The sequence below is a fragment of the Gallinula chloropus genome (genome assembly GCF_964237585.1).
Source record: "Gallinula chloropus genome assembly, chromosome: 16".
In the NCBI taxonomy this organism is placed as follows: domain Eukaryota; kingdom Metazoa; phylum Chordata; class Aves; order Gruiformes; family Rallidae; genus Gallinula; species Gallinula chloropus.
Genome location: NC_140101.1, coordinates 473,202 through 497,691, shown reverse-complemented (window position 1 = coordinate 497,691; position 24,490 = coordinate 473,202). Strand labels below are relative to the sequence as shown.

At 53.8% G+C, this 24,490-nt stretch overlaps 1 protein-coding gene across 1 annotated transcript in view; it reads right to left on the bottom strand.

Annotated features, from left to right (window-relative positions):
* Nucleotides 1-9,404: 9,404 nt before the first annotated feature.
* The window catches only part of CTNNBL1 (catenin beta like 1), a 58,655-nt gene continuing 43,569 nt past the window's right edge, over nucleotides 9,405-24,490 (bottom strand). Inside the window, exons 12-16 of the mRNA XM_084271751.1 lie at nucleotides 23,529-23,626; nucleotides 22,364-22,444; nucleotides 15,505-15,642; nucleotides 14,843-14,915; nucleotides 9,405-9,649 (exon numbers count right to left, since the gene is read on the bottom strand). Coding sequence (XP_084127877.1) covers nucleotides 9,561-9,649; nucleotides 14,843-14,915; nucleotides 15,505-15,642; nucleotides 22,364-22,444; nucleotides 23,529-23,626 — 479 coding nt within the window. The 3' untranslated portion in view covers nucleotides 9,405-9,560. The remainder of the gene's footprint in view (nucleotides 9,650-14,842; nucleotides 14,916-15,504; nucleotides 15,643-22,363; nucleotides 22,445-23,528; nucleotides 23,627-24,490) is intronic.

Sequence of the window (24,490 nt, the reverse complement as noted above, 5' to 3'; positions counted from 1 at the left end):
TCAGGGGACTCTGCTCCTTGTTTTTGTTTCATTTAAGGGTTAAGGAAAGAGCCAACGGCACAGCTGCTGCCCCAGCCCCCCCAAGAGGCACCTGGAAAGGACAAACTGCAGAGGCTGGATCCCTGTGGGTCTCAAACCCACCCTGAAGCAGAGAGCTCCCAGACCGACCCTCCCAGCAGGAGCAAGGCAGCTCCATAAACCCCCTGCCAGGCTGGGAAGGGCCAACCTGCTCCTGCCACGGGACGGGCCAGATCCTGATCTCCCTGGGGCTGTACAAACCAGGGGCCAAACCCACCCACAGCACCGGCCCCTCTCCACACCCACCTGGCAGGGGAGCAGACCCCGGCACCGTGACCCACGCCATTGATACACCCACTTTGAAAAGTCTAAAGACGCAGAGAGGGGCCCTGAGGCAGTTTATCTCCCCCCTGAACACGGAGCTTCATCACTGCAGGGAAGGCACAGGCACAGGCGTCACTCTCACGCTATTATCTGTGTGCCACAGCAATCTGAAGGGTATTTGCTCTCCAGATAAACAGGGAAAATCAGATTATTTCAGGTGTTTTCTGCCACGAGATGACAGATGCTCGCTACAAAGAGATATTCTTTAAATTGGACTTGAAAATACAAACTGCACTCCTTCCCCTTCCCTCGGCAGGGCTCCTCCAGCAGAGAGCAGGAGTATTTTTCCCCATTACCGCCCCACACATCAGCTGGGAAGAGCCCCGTGCCCGACTGCAGCAGCCGCCCTGCCTCACACCTCTGCTACAAATCAATAGGTTTTTAAAAAGTTCCACCTGCTGCAGTGTTTTCAGCGTGTCAGAATAAAACCCACATCAGAGCAGAGCAGGGAGCATCCATCTCTGCCCAAGTTCATTACTCCCTCTAGAGTTAAAAGCCGGGGGAAGGAGCGATGGCGGCAGCGGAGGCGCTGGGCACGGGCAGCCAGGGCTGGCTGGGACTCGCTCTGGGATGCTGGAAGAGCAGCAAAGGGTCCCAGGCTTCCCAAGGGAAAGCTCACTGGAGCCGGGGGAAGCTGCATGGTGCTGGGAAGGAGCAAGAGGAGGATGCTGGTGCCCAACCAGCGCAGTGGGGGCCCAGGGACAGACTTTGCTCTGAGCAGAGACACCCTCTCCTTGGTCCACACTGGGCTCCAGCCACCCCCTGGGGTGATGGGGCACACACACCCCTGGCCAGGAGCCAGCAAGCAACTGGGGCTGCCCCAGGGGAGCAGCACTGGGCTGCAGCCTGAGCACACAGGAGCCCAGGTGTGGAGCCAGAGCACCCACACCCTGAAACACGGGGCTCATGCACAGGCTCAGCTGCAACAGGGAAAAGCAGCAAAGGCCAAGCACAAGCGGTTGGGCAGTCAGGTCTCAGCTGCTGCATGGCCCCAGGTCCCCCCTCTGCCCCCAGTCAGCGAGGGGACCCAAATGAGCCTGTGGTGACAGGGCACTGACAGTCTGCTTGCCCCCACCTTAGACTGGCACCCCCACTTTGGAAAGGACCCACCCAGAGATGCAGCTGGAGACGTCACAGCAAGGAGTGAGCATCCCAGGCAGCCCCGTCCCAGACCCAGCTCCTGCCCCCCAGCATGAGGGGTGCCACAGTCCCCACCGGCCAGCAGGGACAGTGGGTACTGAGTTTGCCTGACGGCACCTCACTGGCTGAAACCTGCCAGGATCTCCCAGCGTATCATCAGAGACACCTAAATCACACCACGAGGAAGCAAAGAGCATAAATTCCTCTGGGAGCTGGGAACACCTCCAGATGCAGAGCCTGAATTAAGCCCCATTTCCAGCTGATTTTCTGCTGCCACAACAGGATGACAAACGGGCATCAGGGCTGGGCAGGGCCCAGCAGACAGGGAAGGGGAAGAGCCAAGTGCCTGAGCATCTCGGGTGCACGCAGAAGGGTTCATTTTCCTCCTCAATTTTAATTCATCACTGAAAAGGCACAGAGCAGATGCTGTCTGCTGTGGCAGCCACGCAGCCCTGATGAACCCCCGTGTGCCTGACAGGGAGAGGAGGGAAGGGCGCTCGCACGCAGGAGCGCAGAGCCAGCAGCTCCTGGAGCAGAGGGGCGCCGGCGCTCGCTGGTAATGGGGCCCCTTATCTGCACTCCCCATTGCTCTGAAATAGCCCTCACAGGGCCCCTGCTCCAGCCAAACGTGCCCAGGGACTCACTCCCAAGGATGAGATGTTCCTTCTCTCTGTTAGCTGTGAGGTTTCTGCTACCACTTGATTTCAGCTCTGCTCAGGGTGGGCAGCACACGGTGGGGGAACCCAGAGGCTGTTCCACACAGCGTTGCCATGAAGACCCCAGGGGTACTATGTCCACTGCGCTCCCTGTGTGCCTGGGAGGTTCGTGTGTATGTTCTCCTTGGGATGCCCATCGGTCGGGTGGCAAAGGCAGAGCCAGAGGGTGCAGGGGAGCTCTACAAGCTGGATGAGAGGCTGGAATGAACGGGGCAGGGGGGCCCAGCCACATCAGTGGCACCTCCCAAGGACTCTCCTCAGGAAGGCTCAGAGCCTGTGGGAGGATCCAGGGCAGAGGATCCGCTCACTGGGGCGCAGGGACTGTCCCCCAGTGACACTGCCCAGCCCAGCACTCCCCAGGGACACCCAGAACCCAACGGCAATGGGGCCAGTCCATCCTGCTGGCAACCAGGCACCGCTCGTGCTGACGCAATCCCAACCCGTGTTGTCTTTCACTGGCAGAGCTACCCAGCAACTGCAGCTTCAGCTCAAGGCATCCAGGGAAGGGAAATAAGCCCCAAACAAAAGCAGCCCCCAGCTGCTGCAGCCTCATGCATTATCTGGAAATTCAGCTTCTTACGGGCTCGTGCAGGGGCACCCCGAGGCTCAGCACCCCCACTCTGCGGCACAGCAGGATGCTCTCTTTGCTCTCTGGGCCCCGCTGCCTGCTCTTGCCCCCATGGCTCCCCCAAGGGCAGCCGGTCCTGCACCCCAGGAGCCGTGGGGCCAGGCACAGAGCTCTCCTGAGGCTCGAACCTGCATCTGCCTGGGAGAGCAGATTGGGTTGTTCATCTCCCTGACGGGCAGAATAAACACCCTCCCCGTTGATGTGAGCTCATTCCTGATACTTGTTTAGAGACTCAATCCCTGTATAAAAGGATTTCCTTCCGCAGCCCAAGTTTGACATTCCTGTGTTATTAGATTATTTGCCAAGGTCTGCGTGCGCTGCAGGAGAACAACACACCAACACCCAGCACTACAACCTCCCCCTGCACATCACCCCGGGCACCGCCAGCCGGGAGGCAGCGCTGGTTTGAAAAGCCCTGTGATGGAGAGAAGCAGCCGGGGGAGGCGGCAGGGGGGAGCTCTGGTGAGCCAGCACAACCCCACCCTGGCCTCACAGTGACAAGGAATGACAGAAATTCATCAAGCAGGCAGGCAGGTCTGGGTGAGGGTTTGGGGAGAAGGAACTCTGCCCCAAAAACACCCTCTGCTGAGCAGAGTCCAGTGCTGGCTCCTCGTGCCGCTATCGGGACCCAGCTGGAAGAAGAGCACCTGGGCCATGAGGCATCCCCAGGCCACCAAAATGTGGCAGGTCCCTCCTCCTGCCCAGCTCAGGGATGGCCAAAGCCCCCTGCCCTGGGGAAGCCGCAGGGGTCCCAGTGCAGGGGAAGGTGGTGGGAACCCCCCCAGAGCTGAAGAGCTGCGGGAGTCACAGGTCTCTGCCCAGGGCAGGACAAGGTGTATCCACCCCTTCACATTCAGAAGGAGAAGGACTTGTAAGAGTTATTTCTTTGGAGAACAATTTGTGCCCATTTCCAGGCCATTAACTCCTTCCTCCTCTGCAGAACCCACATCAGGCTACCAGGGAGAGAGGCACTCTCACAGGTGTCAATCACTGCAGCAGCAGTTCCTTCTTCTGAACCATTGCTTTAAGGACCAAAAAAGAAAACCTTCAAGAAACACCCCCCAACCCCACCCCCCCAAAAAACCCCCTCCAAAACCCCAAACCCCTCTTCCCCCTCCAGATTATTCACTGCCACATCAGAGAAGTCTTCCCAAAACCCAAGTCTTAAAAGGAAAAACAAAAATTAAAAGAAAATTCAATAGTTTCAGTGACTTCTCTGTGCCAGTGGAGGTTTCTTTCCCGATTCCGACAGCGTCTCTCTGTATTTAGCAGAGCCTGGGTCTCTCCACCAGCATGTCAGGAGATATTCCTCAGCCACCATTTGCACTCATTTCTCCCTGTTCAGAGGCTCAGCTGGGAACGGAGCCGGCGATGGATCCAGACACGAGGACGGTGCTGGTGGGGAAGCGCTGGCAGCTCCTGCAGAGCTGCTGCAGCTGGGACATGACTCCTTCCCCAGTGCCACCAGCCGCCTGCACCGGGGCCCCAAGCCCAGGACCGACTGCAGGGCTGGTGTAACCACCCCTCTGCCTCCTCCTTCCCGCACCAGCTCCCCCGGGGCTCGTGCCGGCCCCAGCAGAGCCCAGAGCATCCTGGAGAGGACCCGTCCTGGGCAAACCCTGCATGATGCACATGGCCCAGTAAAGCAGGAACAGCATCTCCCCCATCCCTTGCTGCTCTGCTCTCCTGCTTTCCAAATCCTCTGCTAGTGCTCAGCAGCCTCGTGCACCCCATACGCGACCCGATCTGTGCCCTCACAGAGCCCAGATGCCCAGGTGATGGGCTCACATCCCCTCCTGCAGTGGCTGCAACCCCAGGGCAGCCTCAAAACTCCTTGGGGAAGCAGAGCCCCCCCCAAACACCACGTCCCCTCTGCAGGGGGAAGGGGAAGCACAGAGCACCACGGGCCAAAGGGCAGTGCTCCTGCTGCAGGGCACCCTCCCCTCTCCGTTCTTTCAGAGCACAAGTTTCCTACCTCCCCATCACCAGAGCGCCTCATCAATCATGTTCCCTCTAATTAACTTCTAATTTACCTCTTTAGTCAAATCTGTTTACAATCAGAGACAAGAAAACACGACCCAACAAGAAGTGTGATGAAGACGGGTCTCTCTCCCCGCACACCCCGCGGCCGCCGTGCCGCAGCCCTGGCGCAGGGGAGCCAGGGGCATCCGCGGGGGGCTGCGCGTCCCCCAGCGCTCCCACCCCGCTCGCTGCTGTCAGTTCTGTGGCCGGTGCTGCCGAAGGGCTGGGCTGTGGAAAAGGGCCCTGGAGAAGGGCTGGAGCTGGCTGCAGGCAGCACGGGGCCGGTCTGGGTGGGCAGGAGGAAGAGCCGCCCAGCTCCCATCGCTCGGGAGATGCCATCGCCTCCAGCACAGAGCCCGGCAGTGCTGCCTGGGGTCTGCTCTGCTCCTGCACCCCACTCCTAAAAACCACACGTAGCCCAAAAGCCAGCAGTGGCAGTGCCACCCTTGAACGTTAACCCAGGGTCCAAAAAAAGAGATGGGGTTAAACCAGGGGACAAACCCCCCATCCACAACCTGCAAAGGCTTCATTAAGGAAATCAGTTATTAGCTCAACCCTTTAATCCTCCCCCAGCTACAGTAAGGACATTCTCCACAGCTGCTCGGGCTCACAGTGCCCGTCCTCATCCCTCCCAGGCTTTTCTGTGCTGCTCAACGTTACAGCGGGAACGAGCTGGCGTGCAGCAGCACATTAAGCTGAATAATTATCTTAATTAATAACAGTGGGCCCAGGTGGGCATCCAGCCCATCCTAAGGACCAAGGCAGAGCATCCAGCAGCTCCCAGCAGCAAGGCTGGTGGCTGGGGCGCAGGTGCGCGGTGGAGCCGGGTGCCGGAGGCTCCCTGACCACAAAGCAACTTCCCACCCCAGGCACCTGGTTTGGGGAGAGCAGCTCGGCTCCCACGGGCCCAAACCAAGATCCTGGTTTACTGATCACCACCCTCCCTCAGCACATCTCCCTCTCCTCACCATTATTTATCTGATGGAAATATTCCTGGAGGGGGATTTCCCTGGGCAGCATTAGGAGCAGCAGCATGAGCCCAGAGGACAGGGATGATCCTGGGAGCAGGGGGAGCGTGGGCAGGGGGTCCTGTCTGTGCCAGGGTGTCAGGGAGCCAAACTGCACCCCAGGGCACCAACACCCAACAGCCCCTGGGGACACTGAGTGGTGTTTTCACACTTCACTGGGGTTTTGTACAAGCAAACGGGTTCCCTGTGTCCCAGACTGGGCAGGAACCTGCTTCCAGTCCCTCCGGTGCACTGGGACCACCAGGCAGAGAATCTCAACTTACCTTTGGAAGAGGTTGGAGAGAGGAGGAGAGGATGATCCCCCATCCATCTCGTAAAGCCTGACGTGCAGTAACGAGCTGGGTGCTGATTCCCCAGCAACATCTGGTGCCTCCTTGTCTGCCAGGCAGACACGGGTGCCCGTGCTCAGGTACACGCCGCTGTTCTGGCTTCTCCTGAGGCTCAGGAACCCAAAGCTGAGTGGAAACACCCCAGGGAAGCCTTCCTTCTGCCAGGGCTGGGCTGTCCTGCTGCTGCCATGGGGCTGCTCAGCGGGGGTTCCTGTGCCACACCCTGGAGAGCAGCCACTCTGCACCCCAGCTGCTCCTTGGCCACTGCCAGGCACAGACAGCACCAGCTCGCAGGATGGTGCTGAGCCCCAGTCCCACCACCACCTGTCCCTGTTCCAGGTGGGAAAGTGGAACGTGTTACTCCCGAGCCAGGACTGGCACCCAGAGCAACACTGAGGCCCTTCCACACTGTCCCAGGAGTCCGGTGCACACCACAGCATCACCACAGCACCAAGCCTTCACCAAACCCACACCCCATGGCACCACCACAGCACCAAGCCCTTCACCAAACCCACACCCCATGGCACCACCACAGCACCAAGCCCTTCACCAAACCCACACCCCATGGCACCACCACAGCACCAAGCCCTTCACCAAACCCACACCCCATGGCACCACCACAGCACCAAGCCCTTCACCAAACCCACACCCCATGGCACCACCACAGCACCAAGCCCTTCACCAAACCCACACCCCATGGCACCACCACAGCACCAAGCCCTTCACCAAACCCACACCCCATGGCACCACCACAGCACCAAGCCCTTCACCAAACCCACACCCCATGGCACCACCACAGCACCAAGCCCTTCACCAAACCCACACCCCATGGCACCACCACAGCACCAAGTCCTTCACCAAACCCACACCCCATGGCACCACCACAGCACCACGCCCTTCACCAAACCCACACCCCATGGCACCACCACAGCACCAAGCCCTTCACCAAACCCACACCCCATGGCACCACCACAGCACCAAGCCTTCGGTTCCTTCACCCACTGCCCCTTGACAGGAACACTCCCAGCAAGTGTCCACCGGCACAACCCACCGCAGCAGCGACTGACACAGAGCAAACAACAAAACCAGAGGAGAACCACCCTGGAACAGGCTGGTGAGAGTCATCAGAGGTCGGGTTTCCAGCACAAATACCTGTCTCAGAGGGATGCTCACCCCGGCAGAAGCAGGACCCCTCGTAACGCAGGGTACACACCACATTAAATCACCGCCGCCTCAGTACCCATTTCTTTCTGTGAACTATCCAGAGACTTAAAGGATTTGGTGAAGCGCTTTGAAGAGCTAACAAATTACAAAAGGGAAAAAAACCCCCAACAATCAAAGAAAAGCTGTCTTATACAAGAGGAACATTCGTTAAGAGCAGCCTGAGCTGCCTCCAGCAGCACCGCGCCGGGAAAGCGAGCCGGCCAGCCATTAGTGCAGGGGATGATTTCAGCACAGGCTCCATATTTAGCAACCCAGCTAATGCATCTGGAATGGAAATGGCAAAGGAGGAGAAATTAACTTTCCCAAAGCAAAACTCCAGCTGAGGCAGCACCACAGGAGAGGGGGCTTCACTCCCACCAGAGGTTGCTGGAGGTTGTCCCCAGCTCAGAGCAGCGATCGTGCACCGCACGCCCGCGCCAGCTCACCAGCCCTGCAGCAACTGAGTGAAACCAGATTAAAGATGCTACATTTGGATTTAAAACACCTTACCTCATGCACAAGCAGTTTGTAGTACTGTGGCTGAGACCCTCCCTGCTCCTTTCCCCCTCCCAAATATGTGGCACCTACTTTTCAGTGGAAGCTGTTTCACATTCCTGATGTTCCCCTTCCTGTTCTGCCTCACACCCCCTTTCTCCTCAGCTTTCCAAACACAGGGGCACTGCGACAGGGAACAACAGATCCTCTTCCAGGTGGAAAACCAGAGACCAGCTCTGACCACAAATCCACCGTCTGCAGGATGGAGAGGGAACAATTCCAAGGCTGAACTAAAGAAACCGAACCTATCTGAAAGGGGCTTGAAAATAGAACAAATAAATGAGGAATTCAAACAAGTTCTGCACCAAAAAACCCTATTTTTGTAGCTGAAACCATGACTTCCATGTTGATCCCCTGAATAACAGCGTTTGCTAGTGCCCAGGCCAGCAGTGCCTACGCAGTCATGATTGAAGGAAGCCTTTAAGCTTCCCTGACAATGCATTTTTCTTGGAGATAAAAAATGAATGCTGCCAGCATGCAAATTTCTCTAAATTAGGCAAGGCCCAGCTTGCTGGAGCTGCGATGTTTTGTGATGACAGTCATTAACTTGAGCAGAAGAAAAGAGGACGTGGGGAAATATTCTCAGCCACTTCTTGTCCCAGTTGGAGTCGCTGCCGGGGGAAGCGGTGGGGTTTGGCACAGTGACATCTGGAATGACACTGTGAGTGCAGAAGGGTAACAGAAAACTGAGCTGTGGTCTGTCCTGCTGCACCAGCCAGTCGGTCAGAGGCAGCTCACTGGTCTTTGTGCAGCTCCCGCAGCGCCCCAGCGAAAGGCTGCACGAGTGGGGGTTTCCCTCTGCTATCGTCAGCTCATCGCTGCTGGGAGAAGCTGGGCTGCCTGATCAACAGTCACACAGCAACACAACAACCACAGCCAAGACCTAAGAGCAGCAGGAAAAGGAAGTCAGTGGAATTGGGCATTTCAGTGATTAATCACCTCTCTCCTTAGTTCTGGGTCTAACTGGGACAGACCCACCCCAACCTCCCCGTCGGAGGCCAGTGAGCTGTGCCCAAACGAGCCTTTGATCCTGGTTTAGCAGAAGCAGCTGATGGGGGTGATTCCTGCCTTCCTCTGCCACCAAAGCAAGCTGAACCAGACACACAGCAAGGCCTCAGCCTCCCCAGTTCACACCAGTACAGGGGGCTGTACATTTTCATTAAAGTAGCAGGCTGGAGTAACTTGCTGACAAGCTCTTGAGCTACCCAGGCTCTTTACCCAGCCTCTAATGCAGACACTGTGTTACTGCTTCATACTGATCACTGCAGCTTGGCTTGGGGGAGAAAACCTGGAAAAAGAAGGGAAATCTCGAGCTGCCCTACTGCAAAGCAGGTGGCTGCAACCCCAGCCAGAGCAGGCTGCTTCAGTAACAAACCAGCGATTAAAAAAGGACAAACTATCTTTAATATCTCCAAATCCCCGGAGAAGCAGTTTCACAGAAACATCACTGTATGGTGCAGTCAAGGAGGAGGGCAGCAGCGGAGAGAACGAGATGCTGAGTCCTTGTGGGCAGACATGGAATTGGCCCCCCGAGTCCTCAGAAGTTCTCCAGCAGATCCAGGATGCGCTTCTGCTCGCTCTCCCGGAACTCCTGGTTCTTCCCATCCCCGATGTTCTCCGCGTACTCTGCAGGGGAGGAAGCAGACAGACCACAGGCTCTGAGTGAGGTACTAATGAACAATGGTCGACTTCTCTCAGGTACCACAGCAGAATCTAAATCTGCATCCAACAGGAATTTATGCCAGGAGCATTGAAGTTTGTCCTCCCCATCCCCAGGGTTGAAGCTTTGCATAATAAATCTCTACTGACCCCTCATTAAAAGCTTTTGTACTGAGCAGAGACAGCAGCAGGAACACCCAGCTCTCATCACTAAGCAGCACAACCAGTACCCAAGGGCAGTCCCTGCTCCCCAGCCTCTAACCATTTAAGGGGCTGATGGGCTGGATGCTCCTCTGGACTCCTCTGTTACCCCAACAGAGAAGCTGGTTGAACTGGGCAGTCGTATAACTGGCCTCTCTCAGCCCAAGAAATTAAAAGCAGTTCTGGATAACGTGGGTTTTTCCAGGTCCCTTTTAATGCTGATTATCAGGAGGGACAGTCAGGCAGGGGTTGGTACACACTGGATGAACATTCCTCACCCTGGGTTTGACCCCTCTGCTGTCCAAGTGTCCTGAGTGAGGACTTCTGTCAAGCACAGACCAACTCCCCAGTCCACAAGTTCTTTCAACTCTCAGGGAAGAAAACACACCAGTTCAGACTGAACTACAGACTCCTTGTCTTCAGGCAGAGGATAGCAGACCCTGTCCGAGGTCCTGCCAGTCCCCACACACCGCCAAACACTGCGAAACCAAAAGCTGCCTCTGCAGCTCACCCTGCCTGACTTTCTAAAGCCGGGAGCTTTCATCGCCTTCCCAGCTCCCTCCCTCCTGCCACCACAACCTGCATATTCAAAGATGCTTTAACAAGGAAAAAAGAAAGAAAAAAAAAAGCCAAGCAGGTTTTGCTGTGAAAGCAAGGAGCTGAACAGATCTGAGTGAGCCAGGAGCAGGCTGCCTGGTTAGACAGTGTTTTCCAGCCTCCGCCTTCTCTCCTTCTTTCCCTTCTTCCTAAACAAACAGAACAGCTTGTATTCAGCATCTGAATGGGAAGTCGCTGCAGAAAGTTTGCTTTAATATTTATATGTTCAGCACTGCTACATGCTTCTGAGCTCCATCAAAGCCTTTATTATAAGAGCACTGAAAAGAGTGAGGACGGGGAGAAGTTAGCTGATGTGGGAGCCTTCCCTCCTGCGTGCGCGCGCTCTCTCTCCACATACAAGCAGCAGAGTTCTTTGCCAGGGCCTCTGGGAGAAATCCCTTTAATATTTATAAACTGCTACAGTACCTGTAACAAGAGCAGGCAGGTTAACACTGAGGTTTGCTGCGAGTGAACCTGACCTCCTGGCTGTCCTGGAGCAGGGGGACCAGCACAGGAACTCTTCCCGCAGATGGAGGAGGGACTCTCCATCGCACTTAATGAAGACAGCAGCAAGCTAATAGGTTTCTTGTAGCTACCTGTGTACCAGCTAATTGCCTACGGGCCAGGCCCCAGCAGCAGCTCTGCATTAGCTCTGCTTTAGCAGGGGGCTCACCGCAGCGTCCAGGGATCAAACCCACCTGGCAGGAGACGAACCCCACTGAGGCAGAGACGGGGTCACCTTCCCGGGAGACAGGGCCAGCTAAGGGCAGCGTCCAGCTCAGGCTCCCCAGGTGCCTGCGGGCAGTGCCAGCGCTGTGCCCCTGCCAGCCAGGCAGGGCTGGTGTGGGCTCCGGGCCCGGCCCAGCGCTGGGGCAGCCCGTGTGGGCCTGGCCCGGGCAGAGCTCCGCGCCCGAAGCCGCCGCGCCAGGCCCGGCCCGGGTTCAGCTGCAGGGACAGCTGGAGCACTGGAACACACAGCTCAAGCAGGGAAACTGCGAATGCCACAGCCCTTCTACTCCCAGTGAGATCACTCAGACAAAGGCGAGCCACACACTCCTCTCCTCTCATCCAAAAGCTCAGCATTTTTCCTTCTAAATACTTAGGCTTCCTAAGACTAAAATCCCAGTGACTCCCAAGGCAGACTGTCCACTGGGTTACCAACAGTTGCTCACACTGATTTGAAGAGGCCAGAAACCAGGCTTTAAAAAAAAAAAAACACCTTTAAAAAATCTCCCACCAAGGTTGTGTGTATTTACTTTTTTACTTAAAATTCCACCACTTCAGCATCAAACATAAGCTCACCCTGCCAACAGTTAAACAGAGCTTACACACTGCTGTAGCTACACAAAGGGAAAGGACCTAAGATTGGTTTCTGCTTCATTAGACAAAATACAATGGTTACAGAACAGTAAAAATCAATAGGGAAATATTGAAGCTTGTAATGGATATTGGAAGCTATAAAGCCTGCACGCTGTGAGGGACCACAGGCCAAATTTAGCACAGTCCTCATAACCTCCCTACCTCTTTTTGATTACCCATGCTAACTGGCGTAGCATCCAGCTGGCATCCCACCTTCCCAGCTCCCTGACGTGCCCATCACCTTCCCTGAAGCCAGATGTCTAAGCAGGCATCACCTCAGTGCTTCTGGGGAGGGAGCTCTGCACCTCGGCTGCCGCAGGGCAGCAGCTCCCGAGGGGAGCAGGGACCACAGGCTGCACTCAATGGGTCGCTGAGGAACAAGGGGCTTCCCTCTTCCAGGGCTGCATATTGCTACTAGGAGAGGCCTGCACCTCACTCCACTCCCCAGGAGAGACATGGAGACCAGGCATTGCCCCCAGACACAGACACTACTCGCCGTCACGAGGACCAGGCTCCATCCCACAAACATCCCCCTGCCAAGGCCACACCATCCACTTGTTTTCTGCCAAAGGGAAAACCACCCATCCTGTTGCAAGTAACACTTGATCCTCAAGAAGAGAGAAGTGTGGGAGGACTGGTCAGCCTGCAGAAATGCATTTAATGAACCTTCAGTTATTCCCTGCCCACTCCTCCCCCTTGAAAGCCCTACCATAAGAAAACAGTCTTGCTTCCTCACTTGCATCATAAGTAATTCTGAGCAACCCCAAGGGATCCATCAGCTGTCAGGTTGCCAGAGAAACATGGAGAATATGTAGGCCATAAAAATCAGACTAAAAACCAAGCACCTAATTAGTATGCAAAAATAGAAAATAAAAACTGAACAAGAGCAAAACACTGAAGGAAAAGTAAAAATAACCCAGGCTGCATCTGTCCTGAGAGCACGTTGGGAAGAGGCCTGGAAACATCTCAGCCAAGGCTCAAGGCTCCCAGCCTCACAGTCCTCTGGGGTTAGGCAGTCCTGCAGTCGAGATGACAACTGAACGCCTGCAACACCCTGCCAGCCCCCTGGGATGCACACAGCCAAAGCACTCCCACAGCCCAGCTGTGTTCACAGAAGCACTAAGGGTGGAAAACACCTCCAAGATCATCCAGCCCAACCACTCCCCCATTCCTCTGGAGGGCAGGTACTGGTCGGTGCTGTCCCTTCCATGGAAAGCTGGTGACCACACCGACAGCATGTTTGGGCTCAGGTGTGTCACTGCTGAGGAGTTCAGTCTCCCCGGCCCTGACCGCAGATCAGCCCAGGGCAGCTCCTGGCTGGAACCTTCTGGGCCCCATTTCAGTGTTTCACAAAGACCCACCAACAAATTTAAGGTCACTGACGACTGTGATGGCACAAGTCTCCAAACCTGAGAGGCATGAGAGCTGGGGAGAGCTGAAGAGAGCCCCAAACACCCTACCCATCACCTGTGTTATTAACATGCCTCGTGTGGCCTCTGCAGGAGAGGAACATGTTACTGCCCAGAACACCGAGCCTGCTGCACAGTCCTGCAAGTCAGGCAAGACACGATAAACCACCCAAGAGGCTTCACAATGCAAGTCACTGTCTGTGAAGGGAAGAATCAGCTGAAATCTTAATGCAGCTGCCCTCAACTCAGCCCAGTATGTAAATCGACAGGCCAGGGACACGAACGTGAGGTGTGGGGGCACAGGGAGGGGTGGGGGCACAGGGAGGGGTGGGGGCACAGGGAGGGGTGCAGAAACACCCCTCAGGCCTCTGTGGCCCAGGTCAAGTGTGTGAATCTGAAAGGGGATGTGAATCATGATGCTCTACGCTGGGGACAGACAGTTTGGAGGCAGAAATTGTCAAGTATCACAATTAAAAGCAGGAAAGATCCTTTCCAACCCCCTCGATTCATCAGCAGGCATTAACTTGCACTCGCTGACAAGGGACAAGGGCCAAAGCAATTGCCTATAGCTGCAGGTAATCTCACTTAATCACTCTTCATTTCATCATACCAGCCATCCTACCCATCCCCTTCCTCCTGCACATGGGAAGGGAGAAAAACAACAGGGTCTGCAAGAAAAAGAGCTGCCAGAGTTTTGGGGGAGGAGGGCACAGAGAAAAGGTGAGAACATCATCGTTATTCCCAAAGAAAGCAGGGACATCAAAACAACACAACCTACAGCCCAGGACCCCCAGAGGTGCTGCCAACCTTCCTTTCTCTCCAAAAGAGAGAGACTCCTCACCCCTCACCAGAAACAAGACAGCCCCTCAGGAGCAGACACAGCCTGCACAACCCTCTGCTAAGTAAGGAGGCCCCTCCTGTGGGCAGCAGATTACCAGCCCTGCAGCAAAGCCCTGCAGCTTGGACGGGGCTTGGAGAGCAGAGTCCTGTCCTCTTCTTCCCCTTCAATTGGCAGCTTCTGAAGGACATCAGGCTCCAGATGAGAGCCCCAGCTCAAGTAAGCATTGCTCTAATTCAACATAAGCATTAGAAATAACAAGGAGGACTTTAAAACTGGGATTGCAAATCACAACAGCTACATTTTAAAGCTACAGAGGATACTTTAATGCTATAATCCATATTAATCTGACACTAAGAACAAGACAAATACACCGTGGATACTAATATGGTGCAGATGGTAAAGTGCAGGGCCATGTTAATGAAAGATGAGACTCCACTCTTCTTCCCTCTAGCATGCATGTGCACTTCCCTTAAATATTTACTCTAGCATTAATGTCAGCAGCGAGTTCCAGCCAGTCTGCAGCTGATGGCAGCGTGATGTGCTGTTGTTCCATGACAGCAGACAACAGCAAGTGCCCTAACCCCAAGGCAAAGCATCTCCCTTAGCAGGGTGACTCCGGCCCTGCCCAGATCTCAGGACGCTGCACCACTGCTCCCAAAGTCAAGGAGGAGGACATGTGAGGGCTGACCCTAGACAGCGATGGCCAAGCCTCCCTGGCAGAGGTGAGACACGCAGAGGGACCTCTCCACTCACCCTTCAGGATGTGCCGGACGATTTTGATGGAGCTGCCTCTCATGTTCAGGATCTGATGGACTCTCTGTCGGATCTGATCGGGGCAGGAAAGAGAAGACACTAACACCCAGCACAACACAAACCCATGCACAGCCCCTTTTGCTCCCACTTGCTTTGAGGGAAGAGCCAGGAAGGCTGAGCACCACGAAACCCAACTCAGCCTTGCCAGCCCAGTCCCAGAGCACACCCTCAGGAAGGCAGGAGGTGCAAGGAACCACAGAACACACTGACAAACCCCAGGGCAGTCACGTCAGCAGAGATGTGGTGTTTTGCAGGGATCAGGAAGAGCCACCTGTCATAGTCTGTGCCTTTGTGAGACCTTCTGAGAGATGTCCCCTACCCCTCAGCAGTGGCATCAACAGGGCCTTTCCCTTCCAAACTGTGACCTTGCCCATGGCAGACTGTATGAACTCACAGACAATGATTGGTTTCTGTATCCACTAATTCCCTCCTCACTTCTATACCCTGATGAAACTGTATGGACACGAGTGCAACGAGCAGGAGGTCTCCACCCCCTCCTCAAAGAGGAGATTATCCAGCGAGGCAGCACGTGCCAGGACTGAGTCGTGTTTGTATCACGGATGGCAACACGGGTCATCTGCCAACCCTGTACACAGCTTTACCTGGGGAACATTGGCATTGCAGATCTCTGCCATGATGTAACAGATGAGCTGTAGAACAAAGAGACCAGCGTCCAGGCGACGGAGGTAGAATTCGTCCTCCATGTCATCATCGATTATCTCTCCCCGACGCACCATGTCCTGCAAAGCGACACAAGGACAAGGTGTGATGTCTCTACACCCACCTCCTATTAGCAGTGGCAAAACCTTGGTGATATTTGCAGTTTCTTACGAAACACTTTGTTCCCCAAAACATCAGCATCCATCTATTTCCTGCCAAGGAAGTCCTCCTTCCAGTAATTGACTTAAACCCACCACACATTTCTTTGCTGGCTGTGAAGTGTGTCCAGCTGCAAATTAAAATTGTAATTTAAACATACAAATTACTTTTCTAAATGGAGCGACTGAGAGGCTGGGAATAGGGAACAAACCATGTGTCTATTATTTATAAGTTCTTTGTCAAAAGGGAACACAAACCCTCTGTTACTGGCCATCTGAGGGTGCTGTTCAGCAGTGCAGAACATGCCTCCAGCAGGCTCAAAGACCTATCAGACTTCCAACTTTATCAACAATTGATGAACGAGAAAACAGGTCCAAAACCTCTCTGCAGGTAGAGCTTTCCATGCCCAGCTTTGCTCCTCCAGCTTCATTTGCCAGGGGTGTTAGCAGAGCACTGGCTTCCCTGGGAATGCTGATGGGTTGCTCTCTCTGCACGTATGATGTTTCACTAGCAAGACCTGCCCAAACGGGGCTGAAAGGCCAAGGGCAAGAGACCATTCCATCCACCTTCCTCAGACAGAGCATCTTCTTCAACACACTGGCAAAAGCAGCCCAGCAATAAGCTCAGAGCCGTTTCCTCCTCAGCAGGGCTGGCCACATGCACCAGCTGCATCCACCATCCACTTTCCTGGAGACTGACAGGCCAATACCCCTGATGCCACGTGTGACCCTTCGCATTTGGGGGGTTGTTTTCTGGCTTTGCTCTTAAATAAAGGAAGCAGCTCGTCAGCCCCTGCCAGCGCGCTGCGGCGCGTGATTTACGATGCAGCCTGCTGGCAGGTGGGCACGCAGCAGCACCGCAATATTTTCTCATTAGAGCCATCCCAGCGCGAGCACTGTACCTGCACCGCTCAGCACGCAGCGCTGCCCCGGGGCGCGCCTGCTCCAGGCAGACACACAAGGTCACCAGCACCAGAGCTGATGCAGGATACCAGCTTCCCCTGCTCTCCTCACGCCCAGTCCTCATATCTAACTGTGGGCAGAGTCCTGGAGGCACAAGGAGGAAAATGAACGTGGTGTGTTCTTCCTGGAGAGGGTGCAACGGCTGCTCACCCTACAGAGATCTGAGTGACTCAGAAGTACAGCAGTTCACCACCTCCCCAAAGGGAGAGGGGAAAGCACAGGTAATGAAATGCTCTTCCATTCCTCCTGGAAAGCTACCTTGCCAGGGAAAGAACAAGTTAAGTTTAAAAACCAAAGCCCAGTTACCAACACCATGAAGTCAACTGCTGTGGCTACACTCCAGGATGTTTTAGCATCAGAACCAGCATTTGCACAACCACCACTTACTCCAGGTTCCCAAAGGCATGGGCACAGGCATGACTGGGTGAATCCTGCATGCAAGCTCAGCACTGAAAAGGAACAACCCAATTCTGTGCAAGGAGTCCTTTTCCTTGCCCTATATCTGTGCCCCATCGCATGGATCTGACCAAATCTGGTCTCCAAAGCCAGGGAGTGTTGAGCCTGGCTAGCAAGGAATCAGAATATTGACTGAACCATCCAAAACCCCCTTCTGAAAGACAGCAAGGCGCCTGGTCCCAAAACTGCTGCACACCCTCCTGGCTGCACACATGGCTACTGGCTACTCTTGTCAACAGCACTAAATTCCTGAACAGACACACACCAACAGGCCAGGACTCTGAATCTCCAGAGCAGAACACAAAGCCTGTGTCTGCTCTGTATTCTGATCCAAGCGCGGCGATCACAGGCGCCGGATCCAGGCAACTGCTGTCTTGATTACACAGCGAAGGCAGCAGCTACAACAGCCCCTCTCAGCAGAGATTATTTTGTGCCAGTAAATTAAGCTGATATGAATTAGAAGACAAGTACAGTTTTAAGGTGCCTTTTCAGTCTTTTCTTTTTTAACCACAACCACCCTTTAAATGCTAATGTGCCTCCCAGTACAGTACCAAATAGCCACCTTGCCACTTTGTCTCTCTTTCAAAGCTGTCAAGTCACTAACCTCCAAATGAGCACTCAGATGCCATTTCTAATCTGCCAACAATATGTACTGAGAAGCCCCTTGCTGATGGGAGAAGACAGCAATAAGATGGGCTTCTGTGAAGCTAAAATGAGCTTCTCTCACACTAATGAGGCAGGACTGACAGGCTTCAGGGTGTCAAGTTGAGACTTGAAACCTAAAGATACACTGGACCTGCCAGTGCTGTACAGAAGATCACACCTGCTCCACACAGTCACTGCAGTCAGGCCCAGAAGATTCCCTGCAGCCTCCTTCCTCACCCCCATTCCCCTTCCTCACCCCCACTCCCCTTCCCCAGCGCACACAGCAAGCTGGGCAGAGCAGAAGGGATGGGTGCTGATGGAGAACAAGGAACAGCGCTGGGATCCTGGGTTTATTTCCTCACTGGGTGAGATCCAGGTCATCAGAGGCAAGAAGGTTCCAAATGGCCATGCACACAAACAGCTTTCCTGACTTGTTTCCTGCTCCAAGTGCAGATTCCTTCTCATCACTACTTCTTGTCCATAGTAATGGAAGGACAAGTGGTACAAGCCACATTCACGAGGTGCTTCAAGGTGATTGCTGAGCCCTTGATGAACAAGGATGTGCAGGAGACAGGGACTGACACCTGCAACAGCAGAGGAGGAAGCAGAAACCTCCAGTGAAGTCAGACCATCAGAACAAGGACTGCCCAGCATCACCTCCTTCAGGCTCACAGCTATGACCGTTTTCCCAGAAGCTTCTTTCCCAGGCAGAGGCTGCAGACCAGAGTCTGCAGCAGACTGACCAGCATTTGCCCTGGAACAGAACAGCTGGGACTGAGCCCTGGTCAGGTCAGGACTCTGCTGCAGCCAGGAGAGCAGGCAGACATCCAGGTCACACCAAGGTGACCAAGAAGCTCTCAGAACCACACAAGAAGCCATCAGAGCCCTCTGTGGCAGGAAGGACGTTCTCATTTCTGTCTTACAAGCAGGAACACACTTGAGTTTCTGTAAATTGAGCCACCAACCTGCAATAGCTGGAAAGCTCATTGTGATTGCTACAAACAGCCCCACCACTTCCCAGGCAGGAGAAACAGCACAGCAGCTCCTACAAAAGCAGGAGCTCAACTTCAGCAGCACAAAGCAGGAACCACGTTAGGAGTGTCACCTAAAAAGATCCCCCAGTCCCAGCAGGAGTTCCAGGCTTACCTCAAGCTTGCTGGGAAAGCTCACAGTAACACACTGGGAATGCAGCCCCACTCCAGCACACACAGTCGTGTTCTCTTCACTTGCACGAACCCAGCCCCTGCCAGGACACCACACCACAGAATCACAGAATCCCAGACTGGTCTGGGTTGGGAGGGACCCCAAGGATCACAGAGCTCCAAACCCCTGCCACAGGCAGGGCCACCAACCTCCAGGCCTGGAGCTACACAAGGTTGCCCAGGGCCCCAGCCAACCTGGCCTTGAACACCCCCAGGGATGGGGCACCCACCCCCTCTCTGGGCAGCCTGTTCCAGCCCCTCACCACTCTCTCTGCAAAGAGCTTCCCCCTAATATCTCATCTCCCCCTTCTCTCCTTCAGCTTCACTCCATCCCCCTTGTCCTGCCAGTCTCTGCCCTTTAACAAGCTGATTCCCCTCCTGTTCCTCTGCTCCCTTCAGGGACGGGGAGGCTGCAGTGAGGTCCCCCCACAGCCTTCTCTTCTCCAGGCTGACCCAGCCCAGCTCCCTCAGCCTCTCTCCGTAGGGGAGCTGCTCCAGCCCTCTGAGCATCTTTGTGGCCTCTGAACCCTCCCCAAGTGTCTCACATCTTCCTTGTATTGGGGTCCAGCTCTGGACACAGGACTCCAGGCAATCTGGTCTTTCTAAACCAAACTGAGATGCTGGGGAATAGAGATTCCTCCTTCAGTTATTATCCCAAACTGTGGTCGCTGCTCTCATGCCAGGAGTTCCACCTCTCCCTTTCAGGGATGGAATGACTTAACTGTAGCACAATTAGCATGTAATTTGTAAGTCATTATAGCACAAAGTGTCTGGTGAGAATATTTTATCGAATAAACCTGCTGAGCATGATTTTCTGTGGAACTATAAAAATATTAAACCATCTCCTGTCTTTTCTTACCATTTTTAGAGATCACCAAGGCAATTGCTGCTGTCTAATTATGCCTCATTTCAGAGGGAGGTAAAAGCAATAGGGTTCTGTGCCATTTCCTACAGAAAGAATTGCAGAATTTGAGAGGGGACAAGGCATTCTTTAGATTTGGGTAACCAGCTCTGAGAAATGTGCTAAGACAGGCAGCAGGTGTGGGAGACAAACCTTCTCATGGACTTTGCTCCTGGGTTTCACATAGCTATTAGAGTAATCACTAAGTTATCACCTCTGATCACCACTGAATAGATTCCACAGAAGCAAACAAGTGAGGGCACTGACAAGGAGGGAAGCTCTCCCTCCTGGCCTCATCCTGTTCCACTGCCCAGATCCAGGGTGCAGCTTCATTACACCCATTCCTCCTCAGGAACAGCTGGTTTCAGAAATTCCCCCCCTTCCTTCAGCCTCACACCTCCAGCAGCACTGCAGTCCAAGGGGCTGGGCTATAAACCAGATCACTACAATAAGCCAAGCTAAAAGAAAGGAACAGGACAAGAACTGCAAGAGCAGAAGCTTCTTATGCCTGCTGCACCACTAAAGATAGAACACCAGGTATGATACACCCAGGCATTCCTTGGATAATCGGGTTTTAACTTCTTGTACTGCCAGACTTGGAGCAGGATGCTGTGTCCACCAGACTTGAGTCTCGCTCTCATCATAAGCTGAACCTGCAAATCTCATCAGCTGTCTTTTCTCTGGGGCAGACAGGAAGGTGAAGATCTGTGTTCAAGGTTTTTGGGGTACTGTGTCCTCTACTGCAACAGAAAGGTCAAAAGCCCCCAAGTGATACAGTACAGTTTCTAAAGGACCAAGTGTTCACAGCATCCACTTCAGTGATTCATGAGCCAAACTAGAAACATTAAAGTGCTCCATAACTCCTGTCACAGCCAGACAATGCTGTGATTTGATGGGCAGAATGATGGCTTTTGCCTGCTTCTGCACAGGTAAACCACTTGAGCCACCCCAGATTCCAGCAGACTGTCCCCCATCTGAGGATGCCACAAAAAGCAAACAATAATCCCACGAGTGTGTCAAGCCAGGGATGAACCTCAGCGTCGTGTTTCATCCTGCTGTGCCCAACATATTGCACATATGAGAAGTTTCTGACATGTCCTGTTAATAGCTCTAATATGAGCAAAGAATTGAGGTCAGTTTATTCTGTCCATCCCAGGACAGAGCCCTGCAGCAGGGCACAAGCCCTGTGGCTGCCTGAACAGCAGGACAACCCAAGGTTTTTACAGTTCCTCTTCTCTTACGTATCAGCAATCACAAATAGGTTCATGTAATTAATTAAAGAGGTTCTACACAAGCTTATTCACAAATTCTCCTCACCCCTACTTTGTATTGGCTGCTTGCTACAGGTGCTAGGACTTGCAGACTGCTTCATGATCTTTCTGGACAGAGTGTCAGGGCTCCAGCTGCCCACACACCATGAGCCTTCAGCCAGAAAAACCCATTCTGTTTTTGCAGTTCTCAAACCCACACAGCAAAGCTGAAAGGGAAAGAATAACTCATTTCTTGCTGTGTTCCAAAGAGGATGAATGGAGCAGGGAGGGGTAGCAGGGACAGTGTACAGGCTGTTTTTCTCCAGGCCAGCGTTCGCTTGTGAAGCTGCAGCTCTCCATATGGAGCGTGAACGCTGGCAGCAAAAGCAACTCCATTCACTGCTCCCCCCTCACGCCTCTTAGAGCAGCAGCAGCGCTGCTGAGCTCCCATGCCCTCACAATGTCTGCCAGTGCCCAGAGAAGTGGCCTTGGCCGTGGGCAGACAGCTGTTTGTCAGGCCTGGCAGGGGCTGCAGCCCGCGGCCGCTGAGCTCGCCGCGTGCGGGGACGGGGCGGCAGTGATTACGCACGTCAGTGCTAATCAATCTCACACCCTCCTCACTGCTGATACAGATAATCTTGTGGGAAGCTGGCCAAGCTCGCTAACAGCTCTGCAAGCTGCTTCCTGACTCCAACAGCTCGTTGCCTTTCAAAAAGTCTGTTCCAGCCTCAGTTCCAAGAAAGTCCTGTGTGGCACCAGGGCTCGTGTCGTTCAAAACGACTCGCTGCTGGTGTGCAGAGAGCAGACCAGCCTCTGGCTGCAGCCTCAGCTCACTAATCAACACAGACACTTTCTCACTGCTGATCAGAACGCTAAAGACCAGGCTAGGAGGCCTTGCACATTACCATGTAATTGTCTCTCTGCATTTCACTTCCTCTCCATCTGCCAAACCAAGCAAGGTTTCAGTCCAGTGGCGGCACACTGAAGCACAGGCTTAGACCCCCCCAGGAAAATTCACCCTAAGGAAACATCAGAAGCACTTGCTGTAGGGAAGTTCTCAGCCCATTTTAACTGAGATTAACAGGAATCTGGAGAGTGGGGCATGACAGGTAACAGCACAGGTATGAGGGCACAGCTCAGAGGAGTGACCAAAAAGGTCTGTGCAGATGACGTGCCTGTGCAGGGGTGTTGTAGACAAGACCTGGCAAAACTTAAGCAATACATACATGTTTCTCTCCATCAATCTTCTTGTCAGCTGCCTGCATTGCATCCAGGTACTTAAAATACAGTTCCATCAGCCTATCAACCTGCAAGGGGAGAAGAGAGAGACCTAAGCAAGAAAGCACAAAACCCAACCCACCCCAAACAGAACAGTCACCATCTCTCCTCCTTCATGTGCTGCTGTTTTCCTCCCAGCTGCAGTGTTTGCAGAGTAACAGGTTCTGTCACCCCCAGGAAGGAACACGTTACAGGACGGTACCAGTGCTCAGATGAGCACGCAGAGTCTGCAGGTGTTTGCATAGAATCCCCTGTCACAATGTGGTCTCCTCAGCTCCAGCTGAAGGGCAGCAAATCGAGCTGGACACACCTGTCTTGCTGTCCTGTGTTTCTCCAGGTCTCCCGGTTTCTCCAACGGGTCTCTCTGCCCAGGTGTATGCACCCAAGCTCAGGTTAAGCCTATCAGTTACCCTCTGAACGGCATCAGGCAGCAGAAAGCCCAGCTAATAATGGGAATTTTCTGCAGCTGGTAGAACAGGTTATGAAAAACACCTTTAAGACAGCTAATGAGGAATCCAAAGGAACCAGTATTCCCTCAGGGGTGGAATTTACAAATCCCCTGGGAATTCCTGTTCTGCAGAAGCTGCTGTTGCTGTTTCACAGCTGTTTGGTCTATCCACCACCCTGTAAATATTTTGGAAAGAATTTCCTAGAATAAACACCACTAAAGTGACACATTCTAGGAGAGGAATGGGGAATGTTAAATATGTACTGTAGCAATTCCCAAACTCTCTGCAGAAAGAGCTTCACCAGAGAAACAGGCACCTTCCCACACTGCCCTGGTCTCACCGAGCCAGCATGATGTACCCCCAACACCACACACACTGTGTGAACAAAATCAGCCAAGACACACAACCCAGGGCTGAGAATTGCTCCAGAAAACAGGAGCATGTGTGATGTGGGGAGGCCAAGCACTACAGGCATTTCCAGCTCTTCTATTTGTAGATACGAACAGGAACAAGAGAAGGATGGTCTGTGTGAGCACAAGGCTCTGCAGGCAGGTACAATTAGGGCTTTTCAGTAACTTAGCGAGTGCACAGAGGGACCCTGCTGTTAGCAAGTATCCTCCCAGCCTGGTAGCCCAGAGCCTGCACACACATATTCAGCACTCACCTTCTCACTGTCATTCTCTGTGAATTTATTCAGTAACCGTGTCCTCTGCTGCCCTCTCAGGTTCCGCAGAAGGGAGGCCAGGATAGAACAGACATGTTCTGGAGATACAAAATGAGAATTGCATGCTGAGATCAGGAACAGGAGCTTATTTTCTCTGTAACATGCCGTTAAATTTACTACTAGCACTCCTGCATGTAGCTAGCCATTGATAAGCAGGACCCTGGTTCCTTCCCATCACTGGCAAGTGGAGGCAGAGCGATGGTGAGAGCAGCCAGCTGTGTTCCCAGGGAGCACAGACAGCTTCTCACCCAGCACAGCCCAGCTAGCCAGGTCTCCTCTGGCTCTGCTGCACCACTCCTGCCACACTGATCCCACTTTCCCTCGGTGACCTGAAAAAAAGCACCTTACATAAAGCACAGATTCTGCTCCAGCTTGGCTCCCCGGGCTGGCTCACCTGCCCAGCAGCACACGCTCCCTTTCCAGCAACTTCCACCACAGCTGAAGGCACAGCACACACTGCCTTCTCCCTTGGGGCTAAAAGGAATCCTGGCCAAAGCCAGCACTGTCACTCAAATGACCCTCAGTTTGACAAAGAGGGAACGGTCACTGAAACAGGAAAGCTGGAGAGAGGAGGAACTGTGTCAGTATGCAGCTCCAGCAGACACTGAGCTGGTATTAGCTGGAGGAGAAGATCCTCAAGGAAACCACCTTTATTGACAGAAAGTCCCATGGATTGAATATGAATGTGCCACAACAAACCAGGAGTGACCAACTAAACACGTTCTACAGCCTTCTCACTTGCACTTGGGGGTCGTATTTAAGAACAAACCTTGGAGCCAAGTGAAAATTCAGCACTGCTGAATGAGACATCATCTGTGTTAACATCCAGCCACAGCTTCACTCTGGAACGTGACTGAACCACGTGCCCTGACCCTACAGGGGCAGGACTGAGCTCTGAGGAG